We start from the raw sequence: 18,989 nt of genomic DNA, 5'->3' as shown, positions 1-18,989 counted from the left end.
GCAATTAGCAACTAAAAGTTCTGCCATCCGCCAAAAGCCTTTAAAGGGCGAAATTCCCCCCAGGGCCGGGATGCCAAGAGATTCTGCTTCATCATGAGCCAAAGTGTGAGTCAGTGGACGGACGGAGAAAACAAATGCAATGTTCCTGCGTTCCCACCCACGGGAGCAAAGACTCCCACCTGCAGTCATCCGGTTATCAACCAAAACAGGAATGGGAGCAAAAATGTAAAAAATCAATTCCAAATGTAGCTTGACAGTGCTGCCGAGAAGCGCCTTCTAGGTGTTAAAATCCATGTGTTTCCTTGCTAGCATGAGATATTAATGAGATTTTCACGTATTAAATACTAAACATATTAGTTAGTACTAGCTGTGCCCGGCCACGCGTTGCTGTGGCAAAGTGGTGGTGGTATTGGTTAAAAATTATTGTGGAATTTTTATTTGACATTACAGTAGAGTCTCACTTATCCAACACTCGCTTATCCAACATTCTGGATAACATTCTGTTATTATTTTACTCTATTATTGTTTTTACTTTTACATTTATTTTACTCTATTAATTATTAATACATTTATTATTTTACTCTATTTATTGTTACATTTATTATTTTACTGCATTTATTATTATTACATGTATTACAGTAGAGTCTCACTTATCCAACATAAACGGGCCGGCAGAACGTTGGATAGGCAATTATGTTGGATAATAAGGAGGGATTAAGGAAACTTGACAGAAAAAGTAGTTCAGTATGAAATAATGCTATGTAGTAATTACTGTATTTATGAATTTAGCACCAAAATATCATGATTTATTGAAAACATCGACTACTAAAATGCATTGGATAATCCAGAACATTGGATAAGCGAGGCTTGGATAAGTGAGACTCTACTGTAGTTGATATGTTAAATGTGAAAATAACAAATTGCAAATGGAATAATAAAGATAAAATTGTAAATATTGCAATAATCAAGGGGATGTAAGAACCAGTTAAGAACTATTTAGAGACTTAAAACTGTAACTTCCCATTGTCCTCTTTGGGGTATTGTCCCTTTTTTGGTGTTTATCCCAGTTTTTATTCCATTTTTTTTTTGTTACCGTTTCTACGTCAGATAATTTTATAATCCAGAACGTTGGATAAGCGAGTGTTGGATAAGTGAGACTCTACTGTATCCCGGCTTATACTGGAGTCAATGTTTTCCAAGTTTTTTTGTGGTAAAATTGGGTGCCTTGGCTTATATTCGGGTTGGCTTATACTCGAGTACGGTAGAGTCTCACTTATCCAACACTCGCTTATCCGATGTTCTGGATTATCCAACACATTTTTGTAGTCAATGTTTTCAATATATCATGATATTTTGGTGCTAAATCCATAAATACAGTAATTACTACATAGCATTACTGAGTATTGAACTACTTTTTCTGCCAAATTTGTTGTATAACATGATGTTTTGGTGCTTAATTTGTAAAATCATAACCTAATTTGATGTTTAATAGGCTTTTCCTTAATCTCTCCTTATTATCCAACATATTCGCTTATCCAACATTCTGCCGGCCCATTTATGTTGGATGAGTGAGACTCTACTGTATTTACGAATTTAGTACCAAAATATCACACTTTATTGAAAACATTGACGACAAAAATGCGTTGGATAATCCAGAACATTGGATAAGCGAGTGTTGGATAAGTAAGACTCTACTGTATTTCACTCTATTATTATTAAAAGGATACATAAGCACATTTACATTGAAGAAGACGAAAATAATGGTTTAATCAGAGTTGAACAGTCACATCTTAAATTACAGTTTGATGTAAAGATTCAAAAACATGTAAACTACTGATGCCTCAATTAATGTCATTTTATTGGTATCTCGGCGTATACTGTCCATTTACTTTATTGTCCATTTCTACCGGCACATTCTGTTCTGGATTTTATGAATTAGTCTCCTGTTTTAATATTGTATTTTTTCGTATGCTTCTTGCCGATTTTAACGATTGTTTTATTGCTATTGATGTTTTACTGGTATAATTGTTTCATAGTCGTGTTACTGATGTTGATTGTTTTATCGGGCTAGGCCCCATGTAAGCCGCCCCGAGTCCCTTTGGGGAGATGGGGCGGGGTATAAAAATAAAGTTGTTGTTGTTGTTGTTGTTGTTGTTGTTGTTATTATTATTATTATTATTATTATTATTATTATTATTATTATTATTATTATTATTGGAGTCAATGTTTTCCCAGTTTTTTGGGGGTAAAATTAGGTACCTCGACTTATATTTGGGTTGGCTTATACTCGAGTATATATTATTCCGGCACATCTGAAGGGCTGCAAGCATTAGAGGAGGTTGCTCTGGATAAATTAGGCTGGTGCAAGAATCCAAGACTCAAGGAAAGCTAAAATAATCCGCGTGGTCCCCATTATTACGTCAATGTACCTCGGTGACGGCATCGATGGAGGCGCCCGTCTTGAGGAGGAGCTCCATCACCCGGATGTGGTTCTTCTTGCAGGCGATGTGCAGAGGGGTGAAGCCGTTCTGCAGCCACGGAAAAGAGGGAGAGAGAGAGAGAAGCCCATCGGTGGCACATCAAAGACGCATGGCACGAAAGGTGTCCCCGAGGCCAACGCCACCCGTCCTGCTCACCAGGGCCCGTGCGTTTGGCTTTGCTCCCTTGTCCAGGAGGACCTTGGCCACCCGGTGGTGGCCACAGTGGGCAGCCACATGCAGCGGCGTCAGGTGGTCCAGCGTAATGTCGTCAATGTCGGCATTGTACTGCAGCAGGAGCCGCACGCAGTCCAGGTGGTCCCCCTGGGAGGCCATGTGGATGGGGGACAGGCCGTTCTGCAAGGAAAGAAAGGCGCGCTTAGAGTCTCATTCCCACCAAAACTTGTTCACGGGCATCAAACCAGAGCTTGTGTGTATATTAGGAGAGCAAGCCAGCTGCAACCAGCTGCCATGAATCACTCTGACCAGGAGGTCATGAGTTCGAGGCCCGCTCGGAGCCTATGTTTGTCTTGTCTTTGTTCTATGTTAAAAGGCATTGAATGTTTGCCTATATGTGTAATGTGATCCGCCCTGAGTCCCCTTCGGGGTGAGAAAGAAGGGCGGAATATAAATGCTGTAAATAAATAAATAAATATGACTCCGCAAGTTGCCGGTTGACATATGACAAGGTAAAGGTTAAGGTTTTCCCCTGATGTTAAGTCCAGTCATGTCCGACTCTGGGGGTTGGTGCTCATCTCCATTTCTAAGCCGAAGAGCCGGCATTGTCCGTAGACACCTCCAAGGTCATGTGGCCATAGGCATGACTGCATGGAGCGCCGTTACCTTCCTATTGATCTACTCACATTTCCCCTAACGTTAAGTCCAGTCATGTCCGACTCTGGGGGTTGGTGCTCATCTCCATTTCTAAGCCGAAGAGCCGGCGTTGTCCGTAGACACCTCCAAAGTCATGTGGCCAATGGCATGACTGCATGGAACGCCGTTACCTTCCTATTGATCTACTCACATTTCCCCTAACATTAAGTCCAGTCATGTCCGACTCTGGGGGTTGGTGCTCATCTCCATTTCTAAGACGAAGAGCCGGCATTGTCCATAAACACCTCCAACGTCATGTGGCCACTGGCATGACTGCATGGAGCCCCGTTACCTTCCCGCCGGAGCGGTACCTATTGATCTACTCGCATTTCCCCTAACGTTAAGTCCAGTCGTGTCCGACTCTGGGGGTTGGTGCTCATCTCCATTTCTAAGCCGAAGAGCCGGCGTTGTCCGTAGACACCTCCAAGGTCATGTGGCCACTGGCATGACTGCATGGAGCGCCATTACCTTCCCGCTGGAGCGGTACCTATTGATCTACTCACATTGGCATGTTTTCAAACTGCTAGGTTGGCAGAAGCTGGTGCTCATTCCGCTCCCTGGATTTGAACCTGTGACCTTTTGGTCTGCAAGTTCAGCAGCTCAGCGCTTTAACGCACTTCACCACCAGAGCTCCTTTTGACATATGACATCTGCATCAGATGGTGATTTCCTTAGCCTTCCTCCGGAATATAGTCTAGCATAAGCATGAACAAACTTTGGCACTCCAAGTGTTTTGAACTCCAGGCTGTTATGAATTGTGGGAGCTGAGGTCCAAAACAGCTAGAGGGCCGAAGTTTGCCCATGCCTGATCTAGCAGGATCTGGTATTTCTTCCCGGTCTCTCACTCAAATACTTAACTGGATCTGACATTGATTTGTTGCCAAGATCAGACAGGATGGGCCTTAGTTAAACCCAATTTGAACCTATGTGATACTCTGGGCATAACATAATGACACTGTTGTAATCGGACTGACAACTTCATTTTGACAAACGCTGACATCTCACCCACAGCCTGTATTGTTTTGCTGAACTATGCCATTTGTGCTACGCTAGAAATAACTCTCTTTTTCTAAACTTGTGGATTTCAATGGCTTCTCTGTGTAGTCTGACATGATAGTTATTGGAGTGGTCAACTTCAACAGAAAGGAGGAAACCATTAAAAAGAACAAAATCTGGCTACCAGTATTAAAAAAACTCAAAAATCAGAACAGTAGATGGGAAGCAACACTCTGAGGGCTAATGACTCTGAACAAAGGATGCCCCCCAGGCAAGAGACAAACCTTTCCAATGCTAATTAGGGTGATTAACTGAAACATTAACAGGGTTGTTGTATGTCTTTCGGGCTGTGTGGCCATGTTCCAGAAGCATTCTCTCCTGACGTTTCGCCCACATCTATGGCAGGCATCCTCAGAGGTTGTGAGGTATGGAGAAAATCTGGCTACCAGTATTAAAAAAACTCCATACCTCACAACCTCTGAGGATGCCTGCCATAGATGTGGGCGAAACGTCAGGAGAGAATGCTTCTGGAACATGGCCACACAGCCCGAAAGACATACAACAACCCTGTGATCCCGGCCATGAAAGCCTTCGACAACACATTGAAACATTAACGCTGGCTTCCAACTGACAAAGGACTCTTGTCACACCCTGTACTCTCCACAGATATATATTTACCTTCCTTGCCTAGTTTTATCCATGCGGCACAAACCTCTGAGGATGCCTGCCACAGATGTGGGCGAAACATCAGGAGAGAATACTTCTGGAACATAGCCACACAGCCCGAAAGTCATACAACAACCTTGTGATCCCAGCCATGAAAGCCTTCGACAACACAATAATAATAATAATTTTATTTTTATACCCCGCCATCATCTTCCCGAAGGGACTCAGGGCGGCTTACATGGGGCCAAGCCCAAGCATAACAGACATAATAAAACACATTAAGTAAAACAAGTCAATAAAAACATATTAGTAACAAATCAATAAAACATGGATTGGATAAAAACATGAAAAACGCATAAAAAATAACTAGGCCATAAAGTGCATATATGAAGAATGAGGACATGTCACCTTGGTCTTCGCTTGGATGGGAGCACCATGGTCCAGGAGGATTTCAGCGATTCGCACATGTCCATTCCTGGAAGCACAGTGCAAGGGCGTCAGCTCGTCCTGCAGAAAAGATGTGAAATTTAGCAAAGCAAGTGGGAAGGCAGGAGAAAAATGGGGGAAATTTCTTATAGTAATGAACATGGCTTTGTTTCATGACCAGATCTTCTTCATTAAGTCTGTCTTGTTTTCTGCATTAGCTGTTTTGAACACAGCTTAAAGAAACTGATGGCAAAACAAATACAGGTCGAGGATCTTGAATCCAGAATTCAAAAATTTGCAATACTTGCTCAGCTCCCTGACACACGCTTTGTGGCCACTCTTTTAGATACCCATTTATTAATAATAATAGTAATAATAATAATAATAATAATAATAATAATAATACAGTAGAGTCTCACTTATCCAACATAAACGGGCCGGCAGAATGTTGGATAAGCGAATATGTTGGATAATAAGGAGGCATTAAGGAAAAGCCTATTAAACATCAAATTAGGTTATGATTTTACCAATGAAGCACCAAAACATCATGTTAGACAACAAATTTGGTAGAAAAAGTAGTTAAATACACAGTAATGCTATGTAGTAATTACTGTACAGTAGAGTCTCACTTATCCAACACTCGCTTATCCAATGTTCTGGATTATCCAACACATTTTTGTAGTCAATGTTTTCAATATATCGTGATATTTTGGTGCTAAATTCATAAATACAGTAATTACTACATAGCATTACTGCATATAGAACTACTTTTTCTGCCAAATTTGTTGTCTAACATGATGTTTTGGTGCTTCATTTGTAAAATCATAACCTAATTTGATGTTTAATAGGCTTTTCCTTAATGCCTCCTTATTATCCAACATATTCGCTTATCCAACATTCTGCCGGCCCGTTTATTGGATAAGTGAGACTCTACTGTATTTATGAATTTAGCACCAAAATATCACGATATATTGAAAACATTAACTACAAAAATGCGTTGGATAATCCAGAACGTTGGATAAGCGAGTGTTGGATAAGTGAGACTCTACTGTAATAATACAGTAGAGTCTCACTTATCCAACATTCGCTTATCCAACGTTCTTGATTATCCAACGCAGTTTGCCTCCTGCTGCGATCCATAGCTGTTTCTCTAGGCAGCAAGGATTGAACTTTTTATGGATTTAATTTCTGACAATCTTGCTACTGTACGTTGATTTTTTGCAGTTCTATCTTTGTTAGTAGCCAATGTTTCTGTAGTCAATGTTCTCGATATAATGCGATGCTTTGGTGCTAAATTCATAAATACAGTAATTACTACATAACGTTACCATGTTTTGGACTACTTTTTCTGTCGATTTATTGTATAACATGATGTTTTGGTGCTTAATTTGTAAAATCATAACCTAATTTGATGTTTAATGGGCTTTTCCTTAATCCCTCCTTATTATCCAACATTTTCGCTTATCCAACATTCTGCCGGCCAATTTATGTTGGATAAGTGAGACTCTACTGTAATAAAAATAAGTAGTTTATTTATACCCTGCCTCCATCTCCCCCAAAGAGGACTCGGGGCGGCCGAGCCCGGATAAAAACAATAACAATATAAAATACATCAATAGACAAAAACAAACTAGTTTCAGAAAAGTCTTCAAGGTAGACCCTTCTGCACTTAACAAGCCATGAATGGAAATAGGAAGCCCAAAGCTTGAGAAAATTGAGTTGAAATGTGTTTTCCAGGCTGTATGGCCATATTCCAGAAGCATTCTCTCCTGACATTTCACCCACATCTATGGCAGTCATCCTCAGAGGTTGCCTGCTAATCAAGGTGGCCAATGGTAACATTCACACTTGCCTCCAATAGACAAGAGTTCTTTCTCCCACCCTTGACATTTCATAGATATATAAACCCCACTTGCCTACCCTGTTTCCCCTAAAATAAGACATCCCCAGAAAATAAGACCTAGTAGAGGTTTTACTGAATTGCTAAATATAAGGCCTCCCCCGAAAGTAAGACCTAGCAAAGCTTTTGTTTGGAAGCATGCCCGCTGAACAGAACATCAGAGCATGCAGGATTGGTAAATGTAAGTACCATAGAGTGTTGTACATGGAAATACTGTATTGATAGTAACAAGAAATTCTTGATAGGATTCAGTTTCTCTGGTTATGCTGGTTTGTGATAACAACTACTGTACAGTATATAATAAATGTTCATTTTTTGTTCAACAATAAATGGGAATTCTTCTTCATGGAAAAATAAGACATCCCCTGAAAATAAGACCTAGCACATCTTTGGGAGCAAAAATTAATATAAGACACTGTCTTATTTTCGGGGAAACACGGTAGCTTCAAAAACCTCACAACCTCTGATGATGCCTGCCATAGATGTGGGTGATACATCAGGAGAGAATGCTTCTGGAACATGGCCATACAGCCCAGAAAACTCACAGCAACCCAGTGATTCCAGCCATGAAAACTTTTGAAAGTCAGAATTCCTTGGAAACTAGAAAACTGCTGCTGCCTAGAACTTGGGAAAGCTCCTTTTTTATTCTGGATGAAACTTCCAGAAGTTGAAGTCCAAAAAACAAAAGTATTTTTCTCCCAACTCTTACTGGGAGAAATAACAAGGTGGACTTCCCTTCTGCAAGTCCACCTTGGGACGGACCTTACCTTGGTGCGAGTCTCAATTTGGGCCCCGCGGTCAAGCAGGAGGCGCACCATGATGATGTTCCCCCGACGGGAGGCAATGTGCAGCGGGGTGATGCCGTTCTGCACGCGTAGGGAGAAAAAAAGAGGAGAATGGGTTACGCTGCTCGAAATCTGACCTATCTTAAGTCTCATAGGCAGCTGATACTTTCTTAACTCTTGGGCTCAGTCATGGACTTAACTCAAGATCTTGTCTAAGCAAAACTGGGATCCACATCAACTTATATCACATCAGCATGGGCTGCTTTAGAGGAATACAGAAATCATTAAACCTAAATTCAGTTCAATACATCAATATGAAAACAGATACAAAAGGCGTTGTTAAACAATCAAACAAAGGACTGTTACATTCACAGTAAAAACAATATTTTTCTCTTGAAGGATGAATTTACTCCTCTTCTCATCTATACACATAATAAAAGTGAAAATCTGTATGTGTGTATGTGGCACGTATGTCTGCTCACAAAGATAGCCTCCACAAATGGGCTATAGTTCCCAGTGCTGTGGAGCCACCAAGTCACTTCCTCTCAGGACATTGCAGGTTACAGCGAGCACATCCCAGTGTTCTTTTCTCTTCCATTTGCATGACCCCGCCCACTGCCTCTCTCTTAACCTTTTCCTATTGTTTCCTATGGCACACAGCAAACAGAGAAACTGATCAGCAACTCAACATGCTGGAGAGAGAGGTTTGGGGAGAATTCATCATGATTTATAGGAGTTGTAAGGACTGGGATGTATAGTTCACCTGCCATCTAAGAGCACTCTGGACCCCACCAAAGATGGACCTGGACCTAACTTGCCACACAGACCCAACATGGCTACATTTGCATACTGGCGGGGTTTGGGGATAATAGACCTTGGCATCTGGAAGTTATAGTTCACCCATATTCAGAAAATACTGAAATCAACAAGTGACAGATCTGGACCAAACTTGGCACACAGATTAATACAACCAACTTTTCATACTGGCAGTGTTTGGGGTGATTGACATTGGAATCAGAGAGTTATAGTTCACCGGTATTCAGAGAACCCAGCAGATGACGGGCACACAGACCCAACATGGCCAATTGTAATTATTATATTAATTATATATATTTATATTACATGTAATATTACTAATAATATTACAATATAGTGATATAGTATATATACAATATAGTAATTTAATGCCATATTGTGCTATGGTAATAATATAATATTGTATGTAAATTTAATTTGTAAGCCGCTCTGAGTCCCCTTCGGGGTGAGAAGGGCGGGATATAAATGTCACTAATAAATAAATAAATAAAAATGTAGTAGATAAATAAATAATAAATAAATAAATTGTGGATACTGGTCGAGTTTGGGGAAGGTTAACCAAGATTTTTTGGGAATTGTAGTTCACCCACATCCTTATGCATTTTCTATATAACCCGGGCATTGCTGGGTCCCCAGGCTAGTAAACAATAAATGTTCTTTAGTTCATTGATTGTTCCACATACACAAACTGAGTCCTCTTCTTATATATAATGATTGTTCTTGTTTCTTTATTATGGATAGTAGACTTCAAAACCACAACCGGTTTCAACTCAAAAGAGTCTTCAACAGGTGGATTGTAGTCCTTTTTTTCAGTTGTTTTTTGAATTTTTTTTATGTGGATCAGAAAGATCTAAGTTTTAAACTCGCATACTCTGCAAACAGTTTTATTCCAATGTGAGTATCTTTTGTATCTGTTTTCATATTGATGTATTGAACTAAATTTAGGTTTAATGATTTCTGTATTACTGTAATAGTGGATACTTGTCTTTGTAGTTCCAGGGAACCCATTTTCTTTTTTGCTGCTTTAGAGGAATCCAGACCTCCTCTGAAGGAAAGTGGGCTGAATGAAGACTCATAATAACAAGTGTCTAGGGAATCCTCGGAACATATGCTCAATCCCCTCAACCTTTACTCATACGTTTTGTTCTCAGTTCCTCTTCTCATTTGCAGCTTGTCCAAAATATCCTGCATTTGTATCCATGCCAGCCTCCCAAAGTTATCAAAACAGAACCTGATCCTACCTGGGGAGTGAAGTTGACACTTGCACCACGATTTAGCAACAACTGGGCGACGTTGAGATTCTCGTAGTGGGCGGCAATGTGCAGCGGGGTAAAACCAGTCTGTTAAAGGAGAGAAGGGAGCGATCAAATTTAAAGAAACACTTCTGAGTCTAAGGCCATCTCCAAAATGGATCAGATTCTTATATACTATACTTTTCTCCTTAGTGCAGGTTAGCGTGAAAAGATTTAGTTCAGGATGCTAAACAAAGGCAGGGCGAGCTCTATCGGCTACTTATAGGATAAAGGTAAAAGTTTCCCCATGATATTGAGTCGAGTCCGGTTCTGGGCGGTGGTGTTCAACTCCATTTCTAAGCCAAAGAGCCGTCATTGTCCGTAGACGCCTCCTAGGTCATGTGGCCGGCATGACTACATAGAGTGCAATTACGTTCCCGCCGAAGCGGTACCTATTAATCTACTCACATTTGCGTGTTTTCTTTCAAACTTCCGGGGTTGGCAGAAGCTGGGGCTAACAACAGGAGCTCACCCCTGTTGGGATTCAACCCCACTCTGCCCAAGTCTCCAGTCCTCAATGAGGAGTAGTTAGTTTAGAATAGGCTGAGGGATTCCCTTCCCCCTGACTCCTGACTGACAGCTAGAATTTATCTATTTCTTCTTTCTGTTTCTGCTCTCATTCTGTTTGGTTGTGTAGAATGAATACTTTTCTACTGCAAGCCTTTACTTTTGACTTCTACTTTTGCATCTAAGTGTGTTTTGTACGTATTGAGATTTCTCTCTGCTTGTGTATCAGGAGAGATGTGTGCTTGGAGATTTTCCTTCTCTTAACCCTAGAGAAATGGAGTTAGGGTAGCTCAGACCCAGTTACTACCTAGACATGTAGATCTTATTATTGTAAATAAACCTTTTGTGATTTTTAAAGTCTGAACTCTGAATATTTGCCTCCTAAGCTCTAAATTCTTTACAGCCACATGGTACTTCACGCTCTGCTTGCTGTGAGCTGAATGCTCAACCATAAGGATCCTGCTTTTGCATATTTTGGGTGCTCTGTGTATTTTTTGGGTAGTTAACTCTAACACACCCAAAATCCCTAACAACCCCAGTTACTATCTAGACATGTAGATCTTAATACAGTAGAGTCTCACTTATCCAACACTTGCTTATCCAACGTTCTGGATTATCCAACGCATTTTTGTAGTCAATGTTTTCAATACATCATGATATTTTCGTGCTAAATTCGTAAATACAGTAATTACTACATAGCATTACTAAGTACTGAACTACTTTTTCTGTCAAATTTGTTGTATAACATGATGTTTTGGTGCTTAATTTGTAAAATCATAACCTAATTTGATGTTTAATAGTCTTTTCCTTAATCCCTCCTTATTATCCAACATATTCGCTTATCCAACATTCTGCCAGCCCGTTTATGTTGGATAAGTGAGACTCTACTGTATTGTAAATAAATCTTTTGTGATTTTTAAAGACTGAGTTCTGGATCTTTGCCTCCTGAGCTCTACATTCCTTACAGCCACATGGCATTTTACACTCTGCTTGCTGTGAGCTGAATGCTCAACCATAAAAATCCTGCTTTTGCATATTTTGGGTGCTCTGTGTATTTTTGGGTAGTTAACCCTAACACACCCAAAATCCCTAACAACCCCAGTTACTATCTAGACACGTAGATCTTATTATTGCAAATAAACCTTTTGTGATTTTGAAGACTGAGCTCTGGATCTTTGCCTCCTAAGCTCTAAATTCTTTACAGCCACATGGCACTTCATGCTCTGCTTGCTGTGAGTTGAATGCTCAACTATAGGGATCCTGTTTTTGCATATTTTGGATGCTCTGTGAATTTTTGGGGTTAACCCAACACACCCAAAATCCCTAACAACCCCAGTGTAGATCTTATTATTGTAAATAAACCTTTTGTGATTTTAAAGACTGAGCTCTGGATATTTGCCTCCTAAGCTCTACATTCCTTACAGCCACATGGCACTTCACGCTCTGCTTGCTGTGAGCTGAATGCTCAACCATAAGGATTCTGTTTTTGCATATTTTGGGTTAGTTAACCCTAACACATCCCTAATCCCTAACAACCCCAGTTACTATCTACACATGTAGATCTTGTTATTGTAAATAAATGTTTTGTGATTTTAAAATCTGATCTCTGGATCTTTGCCTCCTAAGCTCTACATTCCTTACATCCACATGGCCCTTCACGCTCTGCTTGCTGTGAGCTGAATGCTCAACCATAAGAATCCTGTTTTTGCATATTTTGGATGCTCGGTGTATTTTTGGATAGTTAACCCTAACACACTGAAAATCCCGAACAACCCTGTTTCGCCGTTTCGAACCACCGACCTTCAGGTCAGCAAGTTTAACCCGCTGCACCACCGTGGTCATTACTTATAGGATAGGCCACCTAATTTCGAAATTCATCCAAGCTTTTGCTGCATACCTTAGAGAGGACGTCTGCATTGGGGTCGTTCTGTAGGAGGACGGCAGCCGTGCGCGTGTCGTCGTTGCGGGCGGCTATGTGCAGGGCCGGGAGGCGCACTTTGCCTTTCGTCCCGTAGTTAATCAGGTGGGCCACAACGTTTTCGTGGCCCTGCTGAAGAGCCACAGCCAGCGGAGTGAAGCCGTCCTGAGAGCAGGGAAGGAGCAAAGAAGACCATGATATGCCAAAGCCATGTATGGAAAGAAAGCAGGGCGAGAATACTGGACCAGTAGTACGCATTGGGAAAGTAGTACTCACTTCCGTAGCCACATTTTGATTGGCGCCGTTCTCGAGCAAGAACTTGACAACTTCCAGGTGATTCTCCTGTGCTGCCATATACAGGGGCGTGAAGCCTTTCTGCAATCACAGAAACAATCGCTCTTATTTTCTAACTGCGTGCACACTGCACCCCACCAATAACGCCATAGGGAAACAACAACAACAATTCTTTATTGATTAGTCACTTTTGACCATATCAAAACATATAAAACATACAATACGTACACACTTACGCATACATACAATAAAACCATGTAAAGATACAAAACATCCCGACCTGCGGCCTAATAACCCGCTCCTAGACAAATACAGAGTAAAAAGGTTAAAATTAGTAATTTCCTAAGGAAAGGTTTGAACGAGGACAGGGGTAAGTAAAACAAGTGTCTTGTCCGTAGTAAATTTTAAGTTTGGATTTTGTTAGCGGCAATAATGTATCAGCTCTCAGCTTCCATCTTCTCTCGAATGGCCAGCGCTTTTTGTGTAGAAAGGGCCAGTTTTAAAATAGAGTTTTTATCTGAACCTTGTAGAAGGATATGCAATTTCTCCTTATTCTCTAAGTGAGTATGCCCATCACCACCGGGACCACCTGCACTGGTTTCTGCATTATTATTATTATTATTATTATTATTATTATTATTATTATTAAACAGGAAAAATTCAGCCGCTATCAGGACCTCAAGATTGAACTGCAAAGACTCTGGCAGAAACCAGTGCAGGTGGTCCCGGTGGTGATGGGTACACTGGGTGCCATGCCAAAAGATCTCACCCGGCATTTGGAAACAATAGACATTGACAAAATCACGATCTGTCACCTGCAAAAGGCCACCCTACTGGGATCTGCGCGCATCATCCGAAAATACATCACACAGTCCTAGATACTTGGGAAGTGTTCGACTTGTGATTTTGTGAAACGAAACCCAGCATATCTATCTTGTTTGCTGTGTCATACAATCAAATAATAATAATAATAATAATAATAATAATAATAATAATAATAATAATAATAAATACATCACACAGTCCTAGACGCTTGGGAAGTGTTCGACTTGTGATTTTGTGAAACGAAACCCAGCATATCTATCTTGTTTGCTGTGTCATACAATAAAATAATAATAATAATAATAATAATAATAATAATAATAATAATAATAAATACATCACACAGTCCTAGACACTTGGGAAGTGTTCGACTTGTGATTTTGTGATACGAAACCCAGCATATCTATCTTGTTTGCTGTGTCATACAATCAAATAATAATAATAATAATAATAATAATAATAATAATAATAATAATAAATACATCACACAGTCCTAGACGCTTGGGAAGTGTTCGACTTGTGATTTTGTGAAACGAAACCCAGCATATCTATCTTGTTTGCTGTGTCATACAATAAAATAATAATAATAATAATAATAATAATAATAATAATAATAATAATAATGATGATGATGCAAGGTAGCAAGTCAGAAACAGACTGTTCAGAGCTGCCAGATTTTCTCATCTGCCAACATGCAGCAACCCTGGAAAAATGCAACTGTGGGAAGCGTGAATAGATAAAAGTGCAATTTCTGGAGACACTGTTAGGATAGAAAGGAAAGCGGCCCGCGATGACCCAGCCTCTAGTTCCTGTTCGTTTCAATGGGAGTTATGAAGAGCAGCTGTGCAAAAGATTATGTCTTGGATTAATAGTTCGGCTTAACAGCATATTTTATGCAGGCAGTCCCTGAGTTACAAACACCCAACTACAAACGAGTCATAGTTAAGAAGGAGGATGAAAAAAGGGGTTTCCACTGAAGCTTTTTCACCAATCCTTGTCTCTACATTTTGCAAAAATCCAATTCTCACAGGGACACAAAGGGAGGTGAAATCTTCTGTTTACTAAGGAAACAGTAAAGATAAAGATTTTCCCCATTTAGTCCAATCGTGTCCGACTCTGAGGGGTTGGTGCTCATCTCCATTTCTAAGCCGAAGAGCCGGCGTTGTCCGTAGACACCTCCAAGGTCATGTGGCCGGCATGACTCCATGGAGCACCGTTACTTTCCCGCCGGAGCGGTACCTATTGATCTACTCACATTTGCATGTTTTCGAACTGCTAAGTTGGCCGAAGCTGGGGCTAACAGCGGGCGCTCACTCCAGTCTTCCGGATTCGAACCTGCGACCTTTCGGTCTGCAAGTTCAACAGCTCAGCGCTTTAACACGCTGCACAACCGGGGGCTCCAAAGAAACACTATAAAGGTGTCAATCCTCATATGAATGAATATGTGTGTATGTATGTATAGATACTGTATATACTCAAGTATAAGCCAACCCAAATATAAGCCGAGGCACCTAATTTTACCACAAAACAACTGGGAAAACATTGACTCCAGTATAAGCTGAGATACCAATAAAATTACATTACTTGAGGAATTAGTAGTTTAAATGTTTTTGAATCTTTACATCAAACTGTAATTTAAGATATGAGTGTCCAACTCTGATTAAATCATTATTTTCATCTTCATCAATGTAAATGTGCTTATGTATCCTTTTAATAATAATAGAGTGAAATAATAAATGTAATAATAAATAGAGTAAAATAATAAATGTAATAATAAATAGAGTAAAATAATAAATGTATTAATGATAATAAAAATAGAGTAAAATAAATGTAAAAGTAACAACAATAGAGTAAAATCATAAATGTAATAATAATAATAATAATAGAGTAAAATAAATGCAAAAGTAACAACAATAGAGTAAAATAATAAATGTAATAAATAACAACAATAATTAATAGAGTAAAATAAATGCAAAAGTAACAACAATAGAGTAAAATAATAAATGTAATAAATAACAACAATAATTAATAGAGTAAAATAATAAATGTAACAATACCAATAATAATAGAGAAAATTAATAAATATACCATATATACTTGAGTATAAGCTGACCTGAATATAAGCCCACCGGGACCCTCACCTGAGTATAAGTAGAGGAGGTTTTTTTTTTAGTCCTAAAAAAAGGGCTGAAAAACTAGGCTTATCCTCGAGTATATACAGTATATGTGTGTGCATGTATAGGGTGTGTGTGTATCTGGAGTTACATTTCTAAAATGTATCTATTCCATACTTATTCAACTTCAGAACAAACCTACATCTTATCCATAGCTGGGGGATTTTCAATGCTAATCATGAGTCAATCAGGGCCAGTTAACACCTCCCAACAAAGGATTCCCCCAGGCTGGAAGCAGACAGACCTTGAAGCTGCAAGGCTATTCAATGCTAATCAAGGTGGCCAATGGCAACTTTCAGACTTGCCTCCAACAGACAAGAGTTCTTTCCACAGATATATAAACCCCACTTGCCAAGTTTCCAACACCTCACAACCTCTAAGGATTCCTGCCAGAGAATCAATGTGGGGTCAGGTACAGGGTTTAGTTCAAGGAAGGATTTAGAAAGCCGAGTGTGGCTGCTATCAATGCAGAAAACATCAACAAGATTGTTGTATATTTTCCGGGATGTGTGGCCATGTTCCAGAAGCATTCTCTCCTGACATTTCACCCACATCTATGGCAGGCATCCTCAGAGGTTGTGAGGCATGGATAAAACTAGGCAAGGAAGGTAAATATATATCTGTGGAGAGTCCAGGGTGTGACAAGAGTATATTATTTAAGAACACAGAAATGCTTGACCACTCCAACAACTATCATGTCAGACTACACAGAGAAGCCATTGAAATCCACAAGCATGTGGACAACTTCAACAGAAAGGAGGAAACCATGAAAATGAACAAAATCTGTATTAAAAAACTCAAAAATCAGAACAGTAGATGGGAAGCAACACTCTGAGGGCAGAGGAGCCCCAAGGACGGCTAATGACTCTGAACAAAGGATGCCCCCCAGGAAAGAGACAAACCTTTCCAATGCTAATTAGGGTGATTAACTGAAACATTAACGCTGGCTTCCAACTGACAAAGGACTCTTGTCACACCCTGGACTCTCCACAGATATATATTTTTAGTTTTATCCATGCCTCACAACCTCTGAGGATGCCTGCCACAGATGTGGGTGAAACGTCAGGAGAGAATACTTCTGGAACATGGCCACACAGCCCGAAAGACATACAACAACCCTGTGATCCCAGCCATGAAAGCCTTTGACAATACATCAACGAGATTCTTTTTCTGCATTCTGGATCAACTTCATTCCTGCTTAAGAAAGAGGAATGGAACGATCAAGGGAGAAAAGTAAATATGCACCCCGAAAATACAAAGCGGGGTTGCATACATTCCATCAAACAGCCGGAACTGGCAGCTGTTTGTTTACTCACCTGCTTAGAAAAAGGATCCCCAGCTCAGGTGGAGGGCCAACCCCCAAAACCAACGTGGTTTCATGTTTATGCAACCCAACACGCGGACCTTTGCAAGGATGATTCAAAAGTGCAAAATGCAAACAGAGTGCCAAGTGCTCTCTGGCGTCTCCTTGCAGTTCTTTGCCAGAAAGACTGGCATCCAGTTGGCCCTGGAAATAGACATTCTGCTCTTTGGGGCCAGCCCGAAGCTTGCCATTCTGAATTCTGCCCGTTTCCACAGCATTTCTTTGACCTTCAGATGCCTACTTACATAACTCAAATGCAAGAGAGCAGGCAGGTCATATCCCTCCGTGGCCAGCAGAGGGCTCCCAAGTTGCCATACAGATGAATAGGCACAAAGCGTCTGCTGTCTGTGCTGCCCAAGGTTTTCATGGCCAGAATTGCTGTGAGTTTTCGGGGCTGTATGGCCGTATTCCAAAGCGTTCTCTCCTGACGTTTTGCCCACATCTATAGCAGGCATCCTCAGAGGTTGTGAGGTTTATATATTTATGGAAGTCCAGGGTGGGAGAAAGAACTCTTGTCTGTTTGAGGCAAGAGTGAATGTTGTTCGCTAGCATGTACGTCAATTTGTCCATGTTCATTATTTCTAGTAAAGGTAAAGGTTTTTCCCTGGTGTTAAGTCCAGTCGTGTCCGACTCTGGGGGTTGGTGCTCATCTCCATTTCTAAGCCGAAGAGCCAGCGTTGTCCGTAGACACCTCCAAGTCATGTGGCCAGCATGACTGCATGGAGCGCTGTTACCTTCCTGCTGGAGTGGTACCTATTGATCTACTCACATTGGCATGTTTTCAAACTGCTAGGTTGGCAGAAGCTGGAGCTAACAGCGGGCGCTCAAGCCGCTCCCAGGATTTGAACCTGGGACCTTTCAGTCTGCAAGTTCAGCAGCTCAGCGCTTTAACGCACTTCGCCACCGGGGCTCCTATTATTTCATTATTTCTAGGATCTTATTAATCCAGCACGAACAATAAAGGTCGTCCAAGAAAACAAACGGACTGGGAAATAATTAAAAAATATTTTAAAAAGGAAAAAAGAGGGGGAGATGGAGGCGGAATACAAAAATAAAGTTGTTATTATTTTTTATTATTATTATTATTATTATTATTATTATTATTATTATTATTATTATTATTAGTCTTCCTTATCTGAAAAACTTGGGACTTGGGCGGGCCGTGGCACAGGCTGGTGAGCAGCCAGCTGCAATAAATCATTCTGACCAAGAGGTCATGAGTTCGAGGCCAGCTCATGGCGGGGTGAGCACCCGACAATTTTAAAAAAAATAGCCCCTGCTCGTTGCTGACCTAGCAACCCAAAAGACGGTTGCATCTATCAAGTAGGAATTTTTTTTGTGTGTGTCAGGAGCAACCGGAGTTGCTTTTGGAGTGAGAGAATTGGCCATCTGCAAGGACGTTGCCCAGGGGACGCCCGGATGTTTTGATGTTTTACCATCCTTGTGGGAGGCTTCTCTCATGTCCCTACATGGAGCTGGAGCTGATAGAGGGAGCTCATCCGCGCTCCAACAGGCACGAGCTGTTTCTCCCACCCTGGACATCATTCCACGTTTTGTTGTCGTACAATGACAATAAGTTATTCTATGCTACACTGAGCATATATTGCACTTCAAACTGCATTATTTGGTGGCGTGGATCCAGCCTTAAGCAGAACTGCAAATAGAACCGTGTACATCGGC

At 40.6% G+C, this 18,989-nt stretch overlaps 1 protein-coding gene across 11 annotated transcripts in view; it reads right to left on the bottom strand.

Moving 5' to 3' along the window:
• The window catches only part of ank1 (ankyrin 1), a 232,977-nt gene that overhangs the window by 98,745 nt on the left and 115,243 nt on the right, over positions 1-18,989 (bottom strand). For 10 of the 11 annotated variants that reach the window (XR_010000500.1, XM_062961437.1, XM_062961428.1 and 7 more), the window contains 7 exons: positions 12,933-13,031; positions 12,636-12,821; positions 10,181-10,279; positions 8,106-8,204; positions 5,421-5,519; positions 2,637-2,834; positions 2,430-2,528 (listed from right to left, as the gene is read on the bottom strand). Coding sequence is in view for 10 of the 11 variants with exons in the window: in XM_062961437.1 (XP_062817507.1) it covers positions 2,430-2,528; positions 2,637-2,834; positions 5,421-5,519; positions 8,106-8,204; positions 10,181-10,279; positions 12,636-12,821; positions 12,933-13,031 (879 nt within the window). In the remaining variant the exon portion in view is untranslated. Of the gene's footprint in view, positions 1-2,429; positions 2,529-2,636; positions 2,835-5,420; positions 5,520-8,105; positions 8,205-10,180; positions 10,280-12,635; positions 12,822-12,932; positions 13,032-17,262; positions 17,528-18,989 lie in introns of those variants that run through there. The other variant, XM_062961436.1, reaches the window with a different exon arrangement.

The sequence above is a fragment of the Anolis carolinensis genome, unplaced genomic scaffold (assembly GCF_035594765.1).
Source record: "Anolis carolinensis isolate JA03-04 unplaced genomic scaffold, rAnoCar3.1.pri scaffold_8, whole genome shotgun sequence".
Lineage (NCBI taxonomy): Eukaryota > Metazoa > Chordata > Lepidosauria > Squamata > Dactyloidae > Anolis > Anolis carolinensis.
This window is presented reverse-complemented; position numbering and strand designations above follow the sequence as displayed.